The sequence below is a fragment of the Stegostoma tigrinum genome, chromosome 25 (assembly GCF_030684315.1).
Source record: "Stegostoma tigrinum isolate sSteTig4 chromosome 25, sSteTig4.hap1, whole genome shotgun sequence".
Taxonomy (NCBI): domain Eukaryota; kingdom Metazoa; phylum Chordata; class Chondrichthyes; order Orectolobiformes; family Stegostomatidae; genus Stegostoma; species Stegostoma tigrinum.
The window spans coordinates 27,551,694-27,573,900 of NC_081378.1; the positions used below are offsets into that span (position 1 = coordinate 27,551,694).

A 22,207-nucleotide genomic window follows, 5' to 3' on the forward strand; every position below is an offset into this window, starting at 1 on the left:
GGGGTGAAGTGGGAGGTGTGAGGGCAGGTATAGCACTTCCTGTGGTTGCAGGGAAAAGTGCTGGGGGTGGTGGGGCTGGAGGGGAGCGTGGGACAGACAAGGGAGTCCTGGAGAGAGTGGTCTCTCCGGAAAGCAGATAAGGGTGGGGAGGGAAAATGTCTTTGATGGTGGGGTCGGATTGCAGATGGCAGAAGTGTCGGAGGATGATGCATTGGATTTGGAGGTTGGCAGGGTGGTACGTGAGGACGAGGGGGATTCTGTTTTGGTTGCTATTGCGGAGAGGGGTTGTGAAGGATGAGTTGCAGGAAATGTGAAAGACATGGTCGAGGGCATTTTTGACCACTGTGGAGGGGAACTTGTGGTCCTTGAAAAACGAGGGCATCTGGGATGTCCGGGAGTAAAATGCCTCATCTCCAGAGCAAATGCCATGGAGGTGAAGGAATTGGGAGTAGGGGATGGCCTTTTTGCAGGAATGTGGGTGGGAGGAAGTGTATTCTAGGTAGCTGTGGGAGTCAGTAGGCTTGAAATGGATATTGGTTTCCAGGTGGATGCCAGAGTTGGAGCCAGAGAGGTCCAGGAAGGAGAGAGAGGTATCAGAGATGGCCCAGGTGAACTTAAGGTTGGGATGGAAGGTGTTAGTGAAGTGGATGAACTGTTCGAGCTCCTTGTGGGAGCACAAGGCAGTGCGATACTGTCCTTGATGGACTGGAGGAAAAGGTGGGGAATAGGGCCAGTGTAGCTATGGAATAGGGATTGTTCCATGTACCCTACAAAGAGGCAGGCAGGAAGTGGAAGGAGTTGAAAGAGAAGTTGTTAAGGGTGAGGACGAGTTCGGCTAAGCGGATGAGGGTGTCGGAGGAGGAGGAGGACTGGTCGGGCCTGAGGGACAGGAAGAAGTGGAGGCCATCTGCATGGGGAATGCATGTGTACAGGGCTGGACATCCATGGTAAAGATGAGGTGTTGGGGACCAGGGAATCAGACGTTTTCGAGGAGGTGGTGTCACGGACATAGGTAGGGAGTTCCTGGACCAAGGGGGAGAAAATAGGGTTGAGATAGGTGGAGTTGAGTTCGGTGGGCCAGGAGCAGGGGGAGACAATGGGTCGACCAGGGCAGTCAGGTTTGTGGATTTTGGGAAGGAGATAGAAACGGGCAGTACGGGGTTGTGGAACGATGAGGTTTTTGTGTTTTATTTGTTTAGCCCCGGTATCCTTTTACTGTTTGCTGTTCATGGCCTGCTCTGTATAAAATCCCAATGCATCTTCTTATATATCCTTAATTGCCTTCTGGATCCCATGTTCGAATGGATAAGATGAGCAAAACATTTCTGAGGTGAAAATTGAGCCTAACTCCTAATGTGAATGTAGCATTTCTTAGCAGTAGAGTAGGGAGTTTGATATATTTATGCTGATATAGGCCTTGACATAAATTTTAGTGCTAAAACAAAAGGTCATCTTTAACACAGTGTTGAGTAATGTTCTATAATACCTCCATTCTTTGGGTGTTAAACAAGTTTTAATTGCATTTTAGAAAATACTAATAATGCTTTTATGCACTCCATCAAATTCCCTACAAATTTAGGTCCATCCGCTTTTCATTATGCATATGGTGTTATACTTAATAGCTGTGTTAATATTCAAATTAAGGTGAAGCCACAAAAGACGTATGTAAATAAATAGAGAACAGCATTCAGAGATGTGTTTTCTAAATTCTAATGGTAATGTATTTGTCATAGAAAGAAACTCTAATTTGGACCAAATCGGTGTATCTGAAAAAGTTAAATGTAAAGCTTTGTTTTCTTTTTAATAGTACATCCACTCAGCAGGGATCATCCATCGGGTAAGCCATACTCCATGCAATTTTATGTTTAATTTCTAACAATGTAAAATGTTGATTATAGTTTATTGTCACTGAGCATCACAGGAAGTAACGAGATGTACCTGGATATCCTGTTTTAAGACTTACCGTTACAAGGCTAAGAGAAGTCTGAAGTATTTCGGTATCTTAACATATATCAATAATTTAAAATGAAATGTATTGCTCATTCTGGCAAGTTCTCTGATGTTACATTGAAGGCCCAGTTAGTATGTGAGTTTCTCAACAAACGTATCACATTGTGAGTCAGGAACTAGAAAATCCAAAGCAAAAATGAGCCCTACAACTTGTACAGAACTTTAACTTTATATTTATCATTTATCGTTTTATTGTGATGCTCAAATAAAGGGATGTAGATTTTTCTTGATGGTCAAGTTGGAAGGATCAGAATTTTGTCTTATTTGTTTTGATAGAAAAACTGTAATCTAGAACTTACTTTTCCTAAGGGACAGATGTTTTGTTTTAATTTTGATCTCAAAAGACTGAGATAGACCTGCATAGCCACCATATTGGGAAAGCCTGTCACTAGCCTGTATGATTGGGCTGAAAGCTCAGATTGAATATCACTAAAATTATTGACACTCACTGAGATCAATTCTTGTCGTTATAATGACAGCGCTGTTGTACCCAGAAATGCAAAGGACAACCATCTTTTGAGGACTTTTCAAAGACAGTAATGCCACCTCATTTACTGCTCTGTGGATGAAGTCAAGGCGAGAGCAGAGTATTAAAAAAAAGGTCAAAGAAACTCTCGCCAAGCAAAGATTGGTTTTATTCGTTAATGAATTTTTTTTTATGATTGATCTGTTGTCAGGATCTTAAACCTGGGAATCTGGCCATCAATGAAGACTGTGAACTGAAGGTAGGTTCAATATTTTGATTGTGGTTCAATACATTGGTTTAAAAACTGGCAAAGAATAGAGCACCAAATTCTCTCAAAACATTTTGTGTATCCCTTGAAAGTATCAAGAGTGATATCTGCAGTACCAACATGTCAACGTGTGACTTTATTGTCTGCGAAGAGCAGAGGAACATATCTACTTCTGGCTTCACAGAAATAATTTAGCACTTCGACTTCAAGACTGTTCCTTGTGCCCACCAGGTTTTATTGAGTAAGATGTCCATGATGCATGTTCCATCTAGAAGCCTATTAAAATGTTGCAAGAAGTTCTCATTTGTGTCAGAGATCCCATTTGGCCACAGATTCAGATGAGCTCCATGATCATCCATGAAAATAAGTTAGTGTACAAAAGGTCTGCAAATCAATTTTAACTCTACTACCACCAGGCAAAAACAATTAACTTTACACTCTCTATTGCTCGCTGTTAGTGCTGATTTTTGTAAGAAACCATTAGACATCTGTTCATCCCCAAACACACCCCAGTACTGAAAGCTTGATGTCCTTCTTATTCAGTATTACTATCATTTCTGTTTAATTGGTTCAAACAGTATTACGGCTAGGAATCCCAGAGAAGTTTGCTGATCTTAAAAAATTGCTCTCTGTGGAGACAGAATTAAGAACAACCATGTTAACATAGTCACGTGAGATTCTTTGATTCACCTTTCATCATAAAAGCTGAACCATTTGTTTTAAATAAACTAAAAAAACCCACCATTATATAAAAATCAACAGGGCATCCAAACACGTGGTCTCACATACAATTTCAATGTTCTTTATCTCTGCATGGTACTAATGAGCATATGTGTTCTCAGGATCAGTTCTGGTTTTGTTCCTTTAGCTTTAGCTTTAATTCTATATTCTTGTCTGCTGCTGGTCACAACAACTGTAGCCTGAATCCAGCATTCCAAAAGTTAAAGACAGTTCATTAAATGGGTGGGGTGTGAAACATGTACTGCACCCAGGTGAAAAGGGTCTATGCCATTGTTGTAATCTACACTTAACACTTAGTAATAAACTGTTCCAGCTTGAAACTTGTGGAATGTAAGCCAGGTGTCAAGGTACAAAGAAAAACTATATAGCGAGGCTATGTCTTCAAGGAACTTTTTTCTTCTTCCATATTAAGTTAGGCTCTGCCATCAGATTCAGGTTATATTTGTATTGTAATTATATGGTTAGAATAAGTTGAAAACTAACTGCACCAACCCTACAGTTAGAATATGGGTGTGTTTTTAATGGAATTTTGAAAGGGTAAAGGAGAGGAAAAGCATTCATTAATATTCTCTTTTAGCAATCGTTTGTAATTCCGATGCAAATACTGTTCTCACTTTAAGGAACCAAGAGAAGCAACTCAAGTTTTAGCCTGCACAGCAGTACACAGGATTCTGCTTCATGCGCACAGTCACAAACAAACATGTTTACCTTGACCTTTTTAATGCTCTTTACTTCGCACTGTAGATTCTAGATTTTGGATTGGCAAGACATGCAGATCAAGAAATGACTGGTTATGTAGTTACCAGATGGTACCGTGCCCCAGAGGTAATACTGAACTGGATGCATTATACTCAGACAGGTAATCTTATACCTTGTATAGATACGCTGTGGAGATGTGAAATCACAATATTCCATTCTTTTTCCACTGCTACAAAAATGAAATGATATTAGATTTATTTTACAGCTTTATTTGCGTTCTGCCTGTGTGAGAAATGGATTACTTTAAAGTATATGTGAATAATGCTCATATATCCCGAACTATATTTTCCATTATCAGAATCTTGTAGCTCTTGACCAAAATGCCATGAACAACAAATAACTTGCATTTTCTACTTGCAATACCAGCAAATCTCTTAATTATTGCACAACACACTTGCTTAAAGTTAGAAAGGTGGAGCAGGGGTCAGAAATCAAGGTTACCATATGTTGCAGCCACCCAAAGGAATCAACAGAGCTTCTATGCCATTTTCTTGGCCAGACCTACCTTAGATTCAGCAGATAAGCTGAATGGTCATACCTTCTGTACTCAGCTCAGCCATTGGGAAAGGAGATTTTTAAAAATGTGCAGTTGAGTTGTTGCTATGTTGAGAGGTTCCAGATACAATTTTAAAGCAAAATATTCTGTGTTAGATCTTACCCTCACATAGCCAGCCTGTCTCTCACATGAGATTGCTAAGTCTGGGAGAGGAGTGAGGGTTGGTGCATTAAAACGTCATGACAACGGTCATAAGAAATAGGATCTGGATTAGGTCACTTAGTCTCTCAGACCATTCAAACAGATCATGGCTGATATGCCCCAGGCCCCTAGTCTTCTTTTGTGACAACTTATCATAACTCTCAACATCCTGATATTTAAAAAAAGTCTACTTTTCATTTTTCCTAACAAAGTGCATAACCTTACACTTACACATGAATCTTCATCTGTCAGGCTTCTGCCTCTACTCAAACTATCTACATTCCCTTTGCAGTTTCCTTATGTCTTCAATGCCACATGCCCTCCAACTTATTTTCATGTCACCTATACATTCTGATAAATCGCACTCTGCTAAGTCATTTACATAGTTGTAAATAATTGAGGCACAGGATCGATCCTTCAGAGACTCCACTGGTTATGTTGCCATCCTGGAAAAGATCCATCATCCCAACTTTCTGCTTCCTATGTGATAGCTAATGCGAATCCATGCTACTACATTACCCTCAATACCATGAGCTCCTTCTTGTGCAATAATTTTTCTGTGGCAATTTGTGTAACATTAAACCAATGAAGGAACAGGCCATTTTACATTGGTATTATGCAATGAGAAAGGAATGATTGGTAATGTACTTGTGACAGACCCCTTGGGGATGAGTGACCGTAATAATGATAAAATTCTTCATTAATATGAAGAGTTAGGTGGTTGATTCAGAAACCAGAGCCTGAACCTGAACCTGAATAAGAGAAACATTAATGATATGAGGCATGAGTTGGCGATGATGGATTAGGAAATGGGTGAACAACAAAAATTGTTTATTCCTGTCTGATACAAGAGTGCAAAGAGAGCATTAGCCAAAGCATGGCTTCGGAGGGAAGTCAGAGATAGTATTAGGTACAAAAGAGAGGCATACAGATTGGCAAGAGAAAAACAATTGACCTGAGGATTGGGAACAGTTTAGAAGCCAGCAGAGGAGGATGAAGGGATTGATTAAGAAGTGGAAAATAGGTATGAGATTAATCTTGCAGGGAACATATGAACTGACTATAAAAGTTCCTATAGGTGTATAAAGAGAAAAAGATTAGTGAAACCTAATGTAGGTCCCTTACAGTCAGAAATGGGGGAGTTTGTAGTGAAGACCAACAAAATGAGTGATGACCTGCCTTGACAAGGAGGACACAAATAACGTACCAGAAATGATTGGAATTACGGGGTTTGGCGACAGAAAGGAACTGAAGCAAATCTGTATTAGCAGACAAATTTTGCTGGAAAAATCAAGGGAATTGAAGACTGATAATCCCCAGGACCTGATAACCTGCATCCTAAAGTACTTAAAGAAATGGCCCTGGAAATAATGAATGCATTGGTGGTCATCTTCCAAGATTCTTTAGACTCGGGAACAATTCCTAGAGATTGAAAGGTAGTTAATATAACAGCACTATTTAAAAAGGGAGGTAGAGAGAAAACAGGGAATTACAGACCAGTAATATCAGTAATGGGAAAGATGCAAGAGTCCGTTATCAAGGATTTAATGGCACATCGCATGGATTTACAAAAGGGGTATCGTGCTTGACATCTAATGGAATTCTTCAAGGATTTTACTAGTAGAGGCTGTGGATGTGGTTTATTTGGACTTTCAGAAGGCTTTCAACAAAGTTCCACTTCAGAATTGCATGTGTAAAATTAAAATACATAGCTGGGGTTGGTGTTTGAGATGGATAGAAAATTGGTTAGCAGACAGGAAACAAGGTGAAGGAATAATTGGCCCTTTTTGTGAATGGTAGCTGTGATTAAGTTTATTACTGCAGGGATTGACACTAGGACCCCAGCTATTCACAATCTATGTCAAAGATTTAGATAAGAGAACTAAATGTAATATCTCATAATTTGCAGGTGAAACAAAGCTGGGTGGAAGGGCAACATTTTAGGAGGATGAAGAGATTTTGCATTAAGATTTGGACAGGCTGAGTGAGTGGTCAAATGTATAGCAGATACAATATAATACCGTTACATGCGAGATTATAACTTCTGTAGCAAAAATAGGATGGCTGCAGATAGAAAGAGGGGATTGTTCAATCATATGGTTGTCCTTGTGCACCAGTCGCTGAATGTAACAGGCAGGTGCAGCAGGCAGTACAGAAGGCAAACTGTCCCTAGAAGGTTCGAGTACAGAAATAAGGAAAGTTTACTGCAATTATACAGAGCATTGGCAAGGCCACAGCAGGAATTTGTGTGCAGTTTTGGTGTCCTTTCCTAAGACAGATGCACTTGCTATTGACGGAGTACAGTGAAGGTTTATCAAATTGTTTCCTGAAATGGCACGATTGATTAATGAAGTGAGATTGTGTCGGTTAGAATTGTATTCACTGGAGTTTAGGAGAGTGAGGGGATCTCATAGAAACCAGCAAAATTCTAACAGGACAAGACAAATTAGTTGTACGAAGGATGTTCGCAATGGTGAGAGAGTCCAGAACCAGGAGTCTTACTAGAAGAATGCGGTATAAACCTTTAAGACTGAGCTGAGAAATTTCTTCACCCAGAGAATAGTGAGCCTGCAGAATTCACTAGCACAGTGAGTGGTTGAGGCTAAAACATCCATGTGTTTTCAAAAAGGATGCAGATAAAGCTTTTGTGGTTAAAGGCATCAAGAGATATGGGAGATAGTAGGATTGAGGTATTGAGCTCGATGATTAGCCATGATCAAATTTAATGGCAGAGCAGGCTTGATGGGTTGAATGGCGTACTCCTGTTCCAATCTTTTATGTTCAATCATTTATCAAGTGTTTTCTGTAAATACAAATACACTACAACAACAGGTTACCTTTATGAACTCTGCTTGTTATATCATCAAAAAACATCAACACATCTGTTGAACATAGAGTCATGGAGTCTCACAGCATGGAAACAGACACTTCGGTCCAACCAGTCCATGCCAAACATAATCCCAAACTAAACTAGTCCCACCTGATCATGGCCCATATCACCACAAAATATTTCCTATTCATGTATCCATCCAAATATCTTTTATACATTGTAATTGTGCCTACATCCATCACCTCCGTCAGGAATAATGGGAACTGCAGATGCTGGAGAATTCCAAGATAATAAAATGTGAGGCTGGATGAACACAGCAGGCCAAGTAGCATCTCAGGAGCACAAAAGCTGACGTTTCGGGCCTAGACCCTTCATCAGAGAGGGGGATGGGGAGAGGGAACTGGAATAAATAGGGAGAGAGGGGGAGGCGGACCGAAGATGGAGAGAAAAGAAGATAAGTGGAGTGGAGAATATAGGTGGGGAGGTAGGGAGGCGATAGGTCAGTCCAGGGAAGACGGACAGCTCAAGGAGGTGGGATGAGGTTAGTAGGTAGCTGGGGGTGCGGCTTCGGGTGGGAGGAAGGGATGGGTGAGAGGAAGAACCGGTTAGGGAGGCAGAGACAGGTTGGACTGGTTTTGGGATGCAGTGGGTGGGGGGAAAGAGCTGGGCTGGTTGTGTGGTGCAGTGGGGGGAGGGGATGAACTAGGCTGGTTTAGGGATGCAGTAGGGGAAGGGGAAATTTTGAAACTGGTGAAGTCCACATTGATACCATATGGCTGCAGGGTTCCCAGGCGGAATATGAGTTGCTGTTCCTGCAACCTTCGGGTGGCATCATTGTGGCAGTGCAGGAGGCCCATGATGGACATGCCATCTAAAGAATGGGAGGGGGAGTGGAAATGGTTTGCAACTGGGAGGTGCAGTTGTTTGTTGCGAACTGAGCGGAGGTGTTCTGCAAAGCGGTCCCCAAGCCTCCGCTTGGTTTCCCCAATGTAGAGGAAGCCGCACCGGGTACAGTGGATGCAGTATACCACATTGGCAGATGTGCAGGTGAACCTCTGCTTAATGTGGAATGTCATCTTGGGGCCTGGGATGGGGGTGAGGGAGGAGGTGTGGGGACAAGTGTAGCATTTCCTGCGGTTGCAGGGGAAGGTGCCGGGTGTGGTGGGGTTGGAGGGCAGTGTGGAACGAACAAGGGAGTCACGGAGAGAGTGGTCTCTCCGGAAAGCAGACAGGGGAGGGGATGGAAAAATGTCTTGGGTGGTGGGGTCGGATTGTAAATGGCGGAAGTGTCGGAGGATAATGCGTTGTATCCGGAGGTTGGTGGGGTGGTGTGTGAGAACGAGGGGGATCCTCTTGGGGCGGTTGTGGCGGGGGCGGGGTGTGAGGGATGTGTCGCGGGAAATGCGGGAGACGCGGTCAAGGGCGTTCTCGATCACTGTGGGGGGAAAGTTGCGGTCCTTAAAGAACTTGGACATCTGGGATGTGCGGGAGTGGAATGTCTTATCGTGGGACCCTTCAGAAGCGGTTCTCCCTGCGAGTCCTGAAACAGACACTTGCAGCCATGCGCCGGCACCTCCAGACACTGCAATCCAGCCTGCCCCAGCTCACAGCCTCCCTCTCCCAGACCTGCAAAGGACCCCTGCTGTTTTTCATCCTCCGCAGGATCCACAGACTGAACACCCAGTTCCACTCAGCTTTACTGGACACCAAAAATCGCAAGTACAACCAACTCACTGGCCCCTGCCACCCACAACAGGATTCCTGCGCCTCCCAAATCCCGACTCTGTCCCTGCCCCTCCCCCACCATGCACCCGCCGCCATTGACCATGCGGACACGGCTGGAGACCCCACCGATGACGTCACATCCGCCTCCGCCGGCCACAGAACTTCCGGAACCGCTGCTGCAGTCACCACCTCCACGTCCAGGTACAACACCCCACACACCACCCTCACCGCAGCTGCTGCCGCCCACCCCGATCCTCCAACCGCCGACGCAACCCCACCCACGGCCGACGCCGGCGAAACCCCGCCCACGGCCGACGCCGGCGAAACCCCGCCCACGGCCGACGCCGGCGGAACCACGCCCACGGCTGACGGAACCCCGCCCACGGCCGACGACCTCATCGCTCCGCCCACAACCTCCACAGCCAGCAACCCCAGAGAAGACAGCCACACTGAGCCCTGCCGCATCTTCACCATCCCCCCAGACCTTCCACTGACTGAGGACGAACGGTCAGTCCTTAGCAAGGGGCTCACCTTTGTCCCCCTACAACCACACATCAACGAATACCAGTCACAGTCGGACATAGAGCAGTTTTTCCGCCGTCTTCGCCTCCATGCCTACTTCTTCAACCGGGAACCCAACCCTCCTTCCACTGACCCCTTCACCCGCTTCCAACACAAGTCCTCCTCCTGGACACCACCCCCAGGCCTCCTACCCTCCCTCGACCTCTTCATCTCCAACTGCCGTCGAGACATCAACCGCCTCAACCTCTCCACCCCTCTCACCCACTCCAACCTCTCCCCCGCAGAACGGGCTGCCCTCCGCTCCCTCCGCTCCAACCCCAACCTCACCATCAAACCCGCAGACAAGGGTGGCGCAGTGGTAGTCTGGCGCACTGACCTCTACATCGCCGAGGCCAGATGCCAACTCTCCGACACCACTCCTACCGCCTCCTCGATCATGACCCCACACCCGAGCACCACACCATCATCTCCAACACCATTCACGACCTCATCACCTCAGGGGACCTCCCACCCACAGCCTCCAACCTCATTGTTCCCCAACCCCGCACGGCCCGCTTCTATCTCCTTCCCAAAATCCACAAACCTGCCTGCCCTGGTCGACCCATCGTCTCAGCCTGCTCCTGCCCCACCGAACTCATCTCCACCTATCTGGACTCCATTTTCTCCCCTTTGGTCCAGGAACTCCCCACCTACGTCCGTGACACCACCCACGCCCTCCACCTCCTCCAGGACTTCCAATTCCCTGGCCCCCAACACCTCATATTCACCATGGACGTCCAGTCCCTGTACACCTGCATTCCGCATGGAGATGGCCTCAAGGCCCTCTGCTTCTTCCTGTCCCGCAGGCCCGACCAGGCCCCCTCCACCGACACTCTCATCCGCCTAGCTGAACTCGTCCTCACACTCAACAACTTCTCTTTTGACTCCTCCCACTTCCTACAGACTAAGGGGGTGGCCATGGGCACCCGCATGGGCCCCAGCTATGCCTGCCTCTTTGTAGGTTACGTGGAACAGTCCCTCTTCCGCACCTACACAGGCCCCAAACCCCACCTCTTCCTCCGGTACATTGATGACTGTATCGGCGCCGCCTCTTGCTCCCCAGAGGAGCTCGAACAGTTCATCCACTTCACCAACACCTTCCACCCCAACCTTCAGTTCACCTGGGCCATCTCCAGCACATCCCTCACCTTCCTGGACCTCTCAGTCTCCATCTCAGGCAACCAGCTTGTAACTGATGTCCATTTCAAGCCCACCGACTCCCACAGCTACCTAGAATACACCTCCTCCCACCCACCCTCCTGCAAAAATTCCATCCCCTATTCCCAATTCCTCCGCCTCCGCCGCATCTGCTCCCACGATAAGACATTCCACTCCCGCACATCCCAGATGTCCAAGTTCTTTAAGGACCGCAACTTTCCCCCCACAGTGATCGAGAACGCCCTTGACCGTGTCTCCCGCATTTCCCGCGACACATCCCTCACATCCCGCCCCCGCCACAACCGCCCCAAGAGGATCCCCCTCGTTCTCACACACCACCCTACCAACCTCCGGATACAACGCATTATCCTCCGACACTTCCGCCATTTACAATCCGACCCCACCACCCAAGACATTTTTCCATCCCCTCCCCTGTCTGCTTTCCGGAGAGACCACTCTCTCCGTGACTCCCTTGTTCGCTCCACACTGCCCTCCAACCCCACCACACCCGGCACCTTCCCCTGCAACCGCAGGAAATGCTACACTTGTCCCCACACCTCCTCCCTCACCCCCATCCCAGGCCCCAAGATGACATTCCACATTAAGCAGAGGTTCACCTGCACATCTGCCAATGTGGTATACTGCATCCACTGTACCCGGTGCGGCTTCCTCTACATTGGGGAAACCAAGCGGAGGCTTGGGGACCGCTTTGCAGAACACCTCCGCTCAGTTCGCAACAAACAACTGCACCTCCCAGTCGCAAACCATTTCCACTCCCCCTCCCATTCTCTTGATGACATGTCCATCATGGGCCTCCTGCACTGCCACAATGATGCCACCCGAAGGTTGCAGGAACAGCAACTCATATTCCGCCTGGGAACCCTGCAGCCATATGGTATCAATGTGGACTTCACCAGTTTCAAAATCTCCCCTTCCCCTACTGCATCCCTCAACCAGCCCAGTTCGTCCCCTCCCCCCACTGCACCACACAACCAGTCCAACCTGTCTCTGCCTCCCTAACCGGTTCTTCCTCTCACCCATCCCTTCCTCCCACCCCAAGCCGCACCCCCAGCTACCTACTAACCTCATCCCACCTCCTTGACCTGTCCGTCTTCCCTGGACTGACCTATCCCCTCCCTACCTCCCCACCTACACTCTCTCCACCTATCTTCTTTACTCTCCATCTTCGGTCCGCCTCCCCCTCTCTCCCTATTTATTCCAGTTCTCTCTCCCCATCCCCCTCTCTGATGAAGGGTCTAGGCCTGAAACGTCAGCTTTTGTGCTCCTGAGATGCTGCTTGGCCGGCTGTGTTCATCCAGCCTCACATTTTATTACTTCCCTCAGGAAGTTCATTCTGCGTGCAAACCACCCTCTGTGTAAAAAAAAATTGTCTCATGTTTTTTTCTAAATCTCTCTGTTCTCACCTTAAAAATGTTCCCCCCCCATCTTGAAATCCCCCATCCCAGGGGAAAGATACTTCCCATTAACCCTATCTATACCTCTCATGAACATAATTTTTCTTTCACAAAACCATATTGCCTCTTTTAGATTGTGTTAAGCTTGTATTAATGTCCTGCTATTTATTTTTTAATAATGGACTTTGGCATTTTACCAACAACACATATTAAGCTTATTGACTTATAGTCTCCTGCTTTCTGTCTCCCTCCCTTCTTGAACAGGGTAAAACATGGACAAATGCTGATCTGCTGGAACCCTCCTGGAATCCAGTATGTCTGGAATATTTCAAACAGTGCTGCCACTATCTGTACAGCCACTTCCTTTGTGCAGGCATTAGTCCTAGCAACTTGTCTGCCTTTAGTCCCATTAATTTGTCAAATTCTTTGTCCTGTGAAATGGAGACTGTCACAAGATCTTTCCTCCTATGAGCACCTAGCTTTACTGTTATTTTTGGGATGTTTATAGTGAGCTCCACCATTTCGACTGCAAAATGCTAGTGTAAATTAAATTTTCCTGTTCCTCATTATTAATGTCCCAGTTGCATCCTCCAAGGGTCCCCATACATATTGCAACTATTTTCTTTGTAATTTACATATGCATAGAAGTTCTTGCTGTTTGCTTTTACATTTCTTCTCAATTTACCTTCCTAATTAATTTTCTCCTCTTTATGAGCTTTTTAGTCATTCGCTACAGGCTCTTAAAAAAAATTTCCAATTTTCTGGCCTACCATCAGTCTTTGCTATATAGTATGCCTTCTAAGCCTATACTCCGACAAGCAAACATGGACCTGCATGTTAAAGACTTAGGCATTGATTGAACTCAAACCATAAAACTAGTTCTTTTTTCACCCCAGTATTGTAAACTGCTGGCTGTATGAAAGCAAGTTTGTTTGAAGATTGTTAATGACCTTAGACAGTTTATGTATTTACAGTTGATATTTGGTCTGTTGGCTGCATCATGGCAGAGATGATTACAAGCCGGCCTCTCTTTAAAGGCATTGATCGTATCCTTTGCAAGTGTCCCTCTGGGTAGTTGGCTAACAGGTGTCATAAAATGGCGAAGAGTTTCTCAGTAATTGATAGATAATAAATTGCTATTGGTGGGGGGAGGCGATGGCCTAGTGGTTTTATCACAGGATTGTTAATCCAGAGACCCAGATAATGCTCTGGGGACCTGGGTTTGAATCCCACCACTGCAGATGATGAAATGTGAATTCAATAAAATTGGAATTAAGAATCCAATGATGACCGTGAATCCATTGTCAATTGTCAGGGAAAAACCCACCTAGTTCACAACTGCCCTTTACGGAAGGAAACTGCCATCCTAAACTGGTCTGGCAAATGACATGTGACTCCAGACCCACAGCAATGTGGTTGACTCTTAACTGCCCTCTGGAAACTGGGTTGGGCAATAAATGCTGCCTGGCCAGCAACACCCTCATCCATGAATGAATGAATAAAGAGGAAAGAAAGAGCCTGTGGTAACGAAGTCATGTATTATTATCAACACTGAGGAAATCAAGTCTTTAGTGGCCTATAATGATGCCTACCTCGATCACATAAAAATTGCAAAGTTCTTGTAGTTTTGAAAATTTGCACTGATAGCGAGTTTTGAGAAGATTTGTAGCTCAGGTTGAGGTTCTGGATGTAAGTTTGCTCACTGAGCTGGAAGGTTAGTTTTCAGATGTTTCGTCACTTTTTTTTTATTCGAAAAAATATACTTTATTCATAAGATGTACTAAAAATAAAACATATTTACACACCTACCCAGTCATGCAAGCCGCTCCGGGTTACCCAGGGGGTACATACACCAACTAAAGGGAAAAAAAAACAAACAAAGAAGAAAAAAAACAAAGCAAAGAAAATACCCCGGCAGTCGTCACCCGGCACAGTCCCGTTGGCCCCCTGACCAGTTGGGGAAGGCGCCAGCTGGGCCCAGTTACCAGATAGGGCCCTTGTTTCTATTCTGGACGAGGGGTTTCATACCGTGGTCTTTCCCCACCGCGCCTTGGCGGCGGCTGCCCCAAGCTTTAGCGCGTCCCTCAGCACGTAGTCCTGGACCTTGGAGTGCGCCAGTCTGCAACACTCGGTCGGGGCCAGTTCTTTCAGCTGGCAGACCAGCAAGTTGCGGGCAGACCAAAGAGCGTCTTTCACCGCATTGATGGTCCTCCAGGCGCAGTTGATGTTGGTCTCGGTGTGCGTCCCGGGAAACAGCCTGTAGAGCACGGAGTCCCGCGTCATGGAGCTGCTTGGGACAAACCTCGACAAATACCACTGCATCCCCCTCCAGACCTCCTGCACATAGGCACACTCCAGAAGGAGGTGATCGACAGTCTTGTCCGCCCCGCAGCCGCCTCGAGGGCAGCGTGCGATGGCGCAGAGATTCCGGGCGTGCATAAAGGATCTCACTGGCAGAGCCCCTCTCACCGCCAGCCAAGCAATGTCCTTGTGCTTGTTTGAAAATTCTGGCGATGAGGCATTCTGCCAAACGACTTTGGCAGTCTGCGTGGGGAACCACACGACGGGATCCACCCTCTCCTTTTCCCGAAGGGTCTGGAGGATACTACGTGCTGACCACTGCCTGACGGCCTTGTGGTCAAAGGTGTTTCCCTTCAAAAATTTCTCCACTAAGGACTGGTGGTATGGGACGGTCCAACTACTCGGAGCATTCCGCGGCAACGAGGCCAGGCCCATCCTTCGCATCACCGGGGACAGGTAGAACCTCAGTAAGTAGTGACACTTGGTGTTTGCGTACTGAGGATCTACGCACAGCTTGATGCAGCCGCACACAAAGGTAGCCGTCAGGACGAGGTGGCGTTCGGTACGTCCTTTCCCCTATTTTCCAGGTCTTTGTACATGGTGTCCCTGTGGACCCGGTCCATCCTCGACCCCCAAATGAAGTGGAAGATGGCCCAGGTGACTGCAGCGGTGCAGGCCCAGGGAATAGGCCAGGCCTGCGCCACATACAACAGTACCGAAAGCCCCTCGCACCTGACAACCAGGTTCTTACCCGCGATGGAGAGGGACCGGAGCATCCACCTGCCCAGCTTCTGCTTCAATTTGGTGATACGCTCCTCCCAAGTCTTAGTGCACGCCCCAGCTCCACCGAACCGAACACCCAGCACCTTCAGGTAGTCTGTCCTGACGGTGAAGGGGATGAAGGAGCGGTCGTCCCAGTTCCCGAAGAACATGACCTCACTCTGACCCCTATTGACTTTGGCACCCGAGGTCAGTTCAAACTGGCCGCAGATGTCCAACAGCCTACTCACCGACCGACGATCAGTGCAGAAGACGGCGACGTCGTCCATGTACAGGGAGGTCTTGACTTGAAGGCCTCCGCTGCCTGGGATAGTCACGCCCTTCAGGCTCACGTCCTTCCTGATGGATGCGGCGAAGGGCTCCACACAGCACACGAACAAGGCAGGGGAGAGCGGGCAGCCCTGTCTGACTCCAGATCTGACGGGAAAACTGTCCGATTCCCACCTGTTGATCGAGACTGCGCTGATGATGTTGGTGTAGAGCAGCCGGATCCAATTGCGGATGCCCGCACCGAACCCCAATTTGGAGAGGACGTCCCTCATGTAAGCATGAGAGACCCTGTTGAAGGCCTTCTCCTGGTCCAGGCTGACGAGGCTGGTGTCCACCCGCCTGTTCTGTACGTAGGCGATCGTATCCCTGATGAGCGTGAGGCTCTCAGCGATCTTCCTGCCCGGCACAGCACAGGTTTGGTTAGGGTGAATCACCGACTCCAGGACAGACCTGACCCGGGTGGCTATGACCTTGGCCAGGATTTTGTAGTCCACGTTCAATAGTGAAATCGGACGCCAATTCTTAATTTCTTCCCTCTCCCCCTTCCTCTTGTAAATGAGGGTGATGATGCGCTTCCTCATGGACTTGCACATTTCCCCTGCCCAAAGCGCACTATCGTACACCTCCAGCAGGTCCTGGCCGACCAGGTCCCACAGAGCGGAATACAGCTCGACCGGTAAGCCGTCGCTCCCGGGAGTCTTATTCCTCTCCAAGGACTTGAGGGCTCTGGTCAGCTCATCCAGGGATATCGGCCGGTCCAGCCACTCCCTCGTGCCGTCGTCTAAGACCTCCATGATAGACGACAGGAACGACTCTGAGGCCGTGCTGTGCGTGGGCTTCATGTCGTACAGTCCGGCATAGAAGGATCTGCTGATCCTCAAAATGTTGGGCCGAGACGACGTCACCGAGCTGTCGTCCTCCTTCAGCCAGCTATGCAGAGAGCTCTCTTTGTGCACCTTCTGAAAGAAGAAACGCGAGCACGTCTCATCCCCCTCCACGGAGCGGACCCTGGACCAGAAGATTATCCTGGAGGCCTCCACGGCTTGCTGGCCCCTCACCTCGCGGATGTCCTCCGTGACATCGACCCCCATCAACTGCAGAAGGAGCAGGTTCTGCACCCTTTTCTGGAGTCGCGACAGCTTTCCCCGCCTCTCTCGCCTTCCGAACACCCTTGAGGACCTCTTGAATTAGAACCTCTTGATGTTCTCCTTCACCGTCTCCCACCAGTCGCCCGGAGACTCAAAGAGCGGTTTCACGGTTCTCCAACCGGCGTACTCCCTCTTAAGCTCCTCGACATTCTCTGGGGTCAACAGAGTCGTGTTGAGCTTCCACGTCCCCTTGCCGGCCGGCTGGTCGTCCTGTAAGTGACAGTCAGCCAGCAGGAGGCAGTGATCAGAGAAGAACACTGGCTCGACGCGGGTGGACCTGACCGAGAAAGCCCGTGACACAAACAGGAAGTCTATACTTGAGCGAATAGACCCATCTGGCCGCGACCAGGTGTACCTCCGCTGCGCTCTGTCTGCAGGGGCGCTGAAGATGTCGAGCAGCTTGCCGTCCTTCACTGTGCCCATCAAGAATCTGGATGTGACGTACAGTTGACTCTCTTCCCCACCCCCCCCCCCCCCCCCCCCAACCCGCTGTCCCCACGCCGGATCTTCCATCTGCATCGATGATGCAGTTGAAGTCTCCGCCTAGGATGACCGGCCTGGACGTAGCCAGCAGGGGTGGAAGCCGCTGCAGGATGGCCAACCGCTCACTCTGTACCGCTGGGGTGTACACGTTGATCAGCCTCAGGGGAGCGTTCCTGTAGGTGACGTCAGCCACTAGGAGGCGCCCCCACCACCACCTCCTGAACTTGAGAGATGAAGTTGCGCCCCCGCAGCAGAATAGCCAGGCCCGAAAAGCGACAGTCGTTACCCCCCGACCAGATCGAAGGCCCACAGGTCCAGGCGCCGGACCATTTCCCGTACCTGCTGAGGTGCGGTATCCCGCACTCCTGCAGAAACAGTAGGTCCGCCTCAATGGTGGTCAGGTAGGCCAACGTGGACTCACATCTTGCGGTGGACTTGTCGCTGCGCACATTAATGCTCGCAACTTGTACCCCCATTGTGGGCAGTGACCGCAGTACCCTCCCCAAGTCCAAGGTCCAGCCCTTCCATCTGTCCCTTCATACCCGTTGCCCGGGCTAACTGCTGGACGCTCTCCGGGCTGAGGAAACCATCCATGCTGCCTTCCGGGTGGCATCCCCCCGTCGGGAGTACGGAGGCAGGAGAGTCCGGCTCTGGGTCAGGCTGGGGACGCGCTGTTTCTGCCTTCCCGCCTGGAAGTTCCGGGGGGCCCTCCAGGGCCCCAGCGGCACGTGACTGGGTGTCGGAGGGAGCCTCAGGACGCCTCCCGTCACCTGGAAGTGGGGTGCTGCTTTCCTTCTCCCTTGAGATCTTTAACTTCTGCTTTGGGCGGGCCCTCTCCGAATCTCCATCGTCAGAGGAGCTCTTATAGCCCCCATGTAGCTGCCTCTTCCTGCCGAATTGTTGCGGTTCCTGGGCCCACCGACGCGCCTTCCTCCTCGCATTCCGGATCGTCGTCCACCCCCCTGGGTCGCCTGTCGCCGCCTCCATCGACTCCGGGTTGTCGGGGGGGCAGCGCAGCCTGCAGGGGCGCTTTGCTGGCCTCGGGCCCATCCTGCGGGGCTGGGCACTCCTGCACGACCTGGCCCTCCCGCACATTAGTGGGGTCCTTGCAGGGCCCTGGTGCCTTCCTCTCTTCCGGGGGGGCTGGCCCCGCATTGCCCCTGCCGGCGACCTGGGCGTAGGTGGTCCCCCGCCACGGGCATGCCCTATAGAGGTGGCCCGCTTCCCCGCAAAGGTTGCAGCTTTTCTCTTGTGGGCAATCCTTTGCAAGGTGTCCCTCCTCCCTGCAGATGGTGGCTTTGCAGTCGGCCGCCACGTCACCTGTCCTACCACAAGCATGGCAGACTTTAGGTTGCCCTGCGTAGGTCAGGTAGCCCTTGCTCCTGCCTTTCGCGAAGCTGGACGGTGGGTGTACAATGTTCCCGTCCGCGCCCATCCTCAGCATCACCTTGACCTGCCTCTTACTCGTCCAGACGCCAAAAGGGTCCATGATGTCATTTAGGTCCCCTTCCACCGTCACGTACCTTCCGAAAAGGTCAGGACATCAACTGCTGGCACATGCGGGTTGTACATGTGTACAGTCACCATATGGCTCCTCTGTGCTGGCATCACAAACAGCGGGACAGTGGTCAGTACAGAGAGGGGGCCCTCACCTCCTTTCTCCTTCAAAACCTCCAGGAAGCGCTCGCAAAGCTTGGCACTCCTGAAGGTCACATCGTAAAAACCTCCTTCAGGGAAATCCTGCAGGCAGTAAATGTCCGCAGCAGCGAACCCACAACAGTCCAACAGGACCCTCTTCACGAAGAAGGTGCGGTCCACAGGTGCACCTTCATCCACCTTCTTTATGGAAACACGGATGGTGTTCCGGACCCCCTGACCTGGGGCACGAGCACTTGCCGCAGCCATCGTTGCAGGTTGGCTGCTCCCCTGAACCATCATTAGGCCGAAGCCAGCATTAAGATCCACTGGTCGCAAGGGTGCACAGCCAACCCGACGTTTTCCTTTCACCTCCAACACAGCGCTTTCCTCCTCTCGGTCCACAAGAGAGTGGGTCTTTATTTTGTTCCAGATGTAAGCTGGTTCACTGAGCTTGAAGGTTTGTTCCCAGATAATCAGTCACCATTCTAGGTAACATCAACAGTGAGCCTCTGACAAAGCGCTGGTGTTATGCCCCGCTTTCTATTTATCTGGTTAGGTTTCCTTGGGTTGGTGATGTCATTTCCTGTTCTTTTTCTCAGGGGATGGTAGATTGGCTCCAAGTCAATGTGTTTGTTGATGGAGTTCCGGTTGGAATGCCATGCTTCTAGGAATTCTGGTGCGTCTCTCTGTTTGGCTTGTCCGAGGATGGATGTGTTGTCCCAATCAAAGTGGTGTCCTTCCTCATCCGTATGTAAGGATACCAGTGATAGTGGGTCATGTTGTTTTGTGGCTAGTTGATGTTCGTGTATCCTGGTGGCTAGCTTTCTGCCTGTTTTGTCCAATGTAGTGTTTGTTACAGTTCTTGCAAGGTGTTTTGTAAATGATGTTCGTTTTGCTTGTTGTCTGTATAGGGTCTTTTAAGTTCATTAGCTGCTGTTTTAGTGTGTTGGTGGGTTTGTGGGCTACCCTGATGCCAAGAGGTCCGAGTAGTCTGGCAGTCATTTCTGAAATGTCTTTGATGTAGGGGAGAGTGTTAATGGTTTCTGGGCACGTTTTGTCTGTTTGCGTTTGTTGCTGAGAAATCGGCGGACTGTGTTCATTGGGTCCCTGTTCTTTTTGAATACGCTGTATAGACAGCGCCCTTGTCTCCTATAGTCCTTTCTTTCATTATATTCCTCCCTGACCGTGAAAAAATTTGTTGGGACACATTGAAACACCCTCTTCATTGACATTAGTCGCTATAGCTTGCAGTAAATGTCATATGACTGTCATGGGCCTTCTATGATTTTTCAAATAAGATTGATCTCAGCTCTGCTGCAATTCTATGATTATTTTGTTTACAGCCTGCTTCAAATACTGAATTACTTTTGAAAAGTAACATGAACACATTAACTTATACCTTAATAAAATCAATTGCAAAACATCAAATTATCAATCAGTTATGCTTCAGAACCATACCATAATAAAAATGCTCCCAACACATGAGAAACGTCTTTTCTACCCATTCATTCAGGTTTTGAAGGTGAAAGGAGAAACCCAGCAAAGCAATTCCAAGTTGTGCTGTGCTCAATAAAATATTTTTGTATACTGTGGCCACATAAGAAGTTTGAGCATGCAAGGTCCACAACGATACACAAGAATCAGAATGTAGAATCATAGAATCCTTACAGTATAGGAAGTAGGTCATTCAGCCCATCAGGTCAGCACCAACCCTCTGAAGCGCATCCATCCAGACCCAACTCCCATCTCCCTAACTCTGCATTTTTATCATGGCTAGACCACCTACCTGCACATCTCTGAACTCTACTCAGCAATTTAGCACAGTCAATCCACCTAATCTACACATCTTTGGACTGTAGGAGACAAGGGCAGAACATGCAAACTCCACAGTCTGAGGACGGAATTAAACCCAGGCCCATGGCGCTATGAAACAACACTATGAACAACTGAGCCACTGTGCTGCCCTCATATAATATCTTGATGAATGTGCAGTTGAAACACTTTATTGAGAGGGTGTTAAAGATTAAAGATTAATGTCTCTACAGCGTATTCAAAAAGAACAGGGACCCAATGAACACAGTCCACCGATTTCTCAGCAACAAACGCAAACAGACAAAACGTGCCCAGAAACCATTAACACTCTCCCCTACATCAAAGACATTTCAGAAATGACTGCCAGACTACTCGGACCTCTTGGCATCAGGGTAGCCCACAAACCCACCAACACACTAAAACAGCAGCTAATGAACTTAAAAGACCCTATACAGACAACAAGCAAAACGAACATCATTTACAAAACACCTTGCAAGAACTGTAACAAACACTACATTGGACAAAACAGGCAGAAAGCTAGCCACCAGGATACATGAACATCAACTAGCCACAAAACGACATGACCCACTATCACTAGTATCCTTACATACAGATGAGGAAGGACACCACTTTGATTGGGACAACACATCCATCCTACGACAAGCCAAACAGAGACATACATGAGAATTCTTAGAAGCATGGCATTCCAACCGGAACTCCATCAACAAACACATTGATTTGGAGCCTGTCTACCATCCTCTGAGAAAAAGAACAGGAAATGACATCTCCAACACAGGAAATGACATCACCAACCCAAGGAAACCTAAACAAATAAATAGAAAGCGGGACATAACACCAGCGCTTCGTCGGAGACTGTTACCTAGAATGGTGACAAAACATCTGGGAACAAACCGGCAAGCTCAGTGAACCAGCTTACATCTGGAACACAATAAAGACCCACTCTCTTGTGGACCGAGAGGAGGAGAGTGCTGTCTTGGAGGTGAAAGGAGGACGTCGGGTTGGCTGTGCACCCTTGCGACCAGTGGATCTTAATGCTGGCTTCGGCCTAACGCTGGTTCAGGGGAGCAGCCAACCTGCAACGATGGCTGCGGCAAGTGCTCGTGCCCCAGGTCAGGGGGTCCGGA

General features: G+C 48.6%; 1 protein-coding gene across 3 annotated transcripts in view; it reads left to right on the top strand.

The window, feature by feature from the left end:
* Positions 1-22,207, top strand: part of LOC125463418 (mitogen-activated protein kinase 12-like) — a 79,864-nt gene that overhangs the window by 37,475 nt on the left and 20,182 nt on the right. For 2 of the 3 annotated variants that reach the window (XM_059654608.1, XM_059654610.1), the window contains exons 5-8: positions 1,808-1,837; positions 2,688-2,735; positions 4,230-4,344; positions 13,590-13,676. In XM_059654608.1, coding sequence (XP_059510591.1) covers positions 1,808-1,837; positions 2,688-2,735; positions 4,230-4,344; positions 13,590-13,676 — 280 coding nt within the window. The remainder of the gene's footprint in view (positions 1-1,807; positions 1,838-2,687; positions 2,736-4,229; positions 4,345-13,589; positions 13,677-22,207) is intronic. The other variant, XM_059654609.1, reaches the window with a different exon arrangement.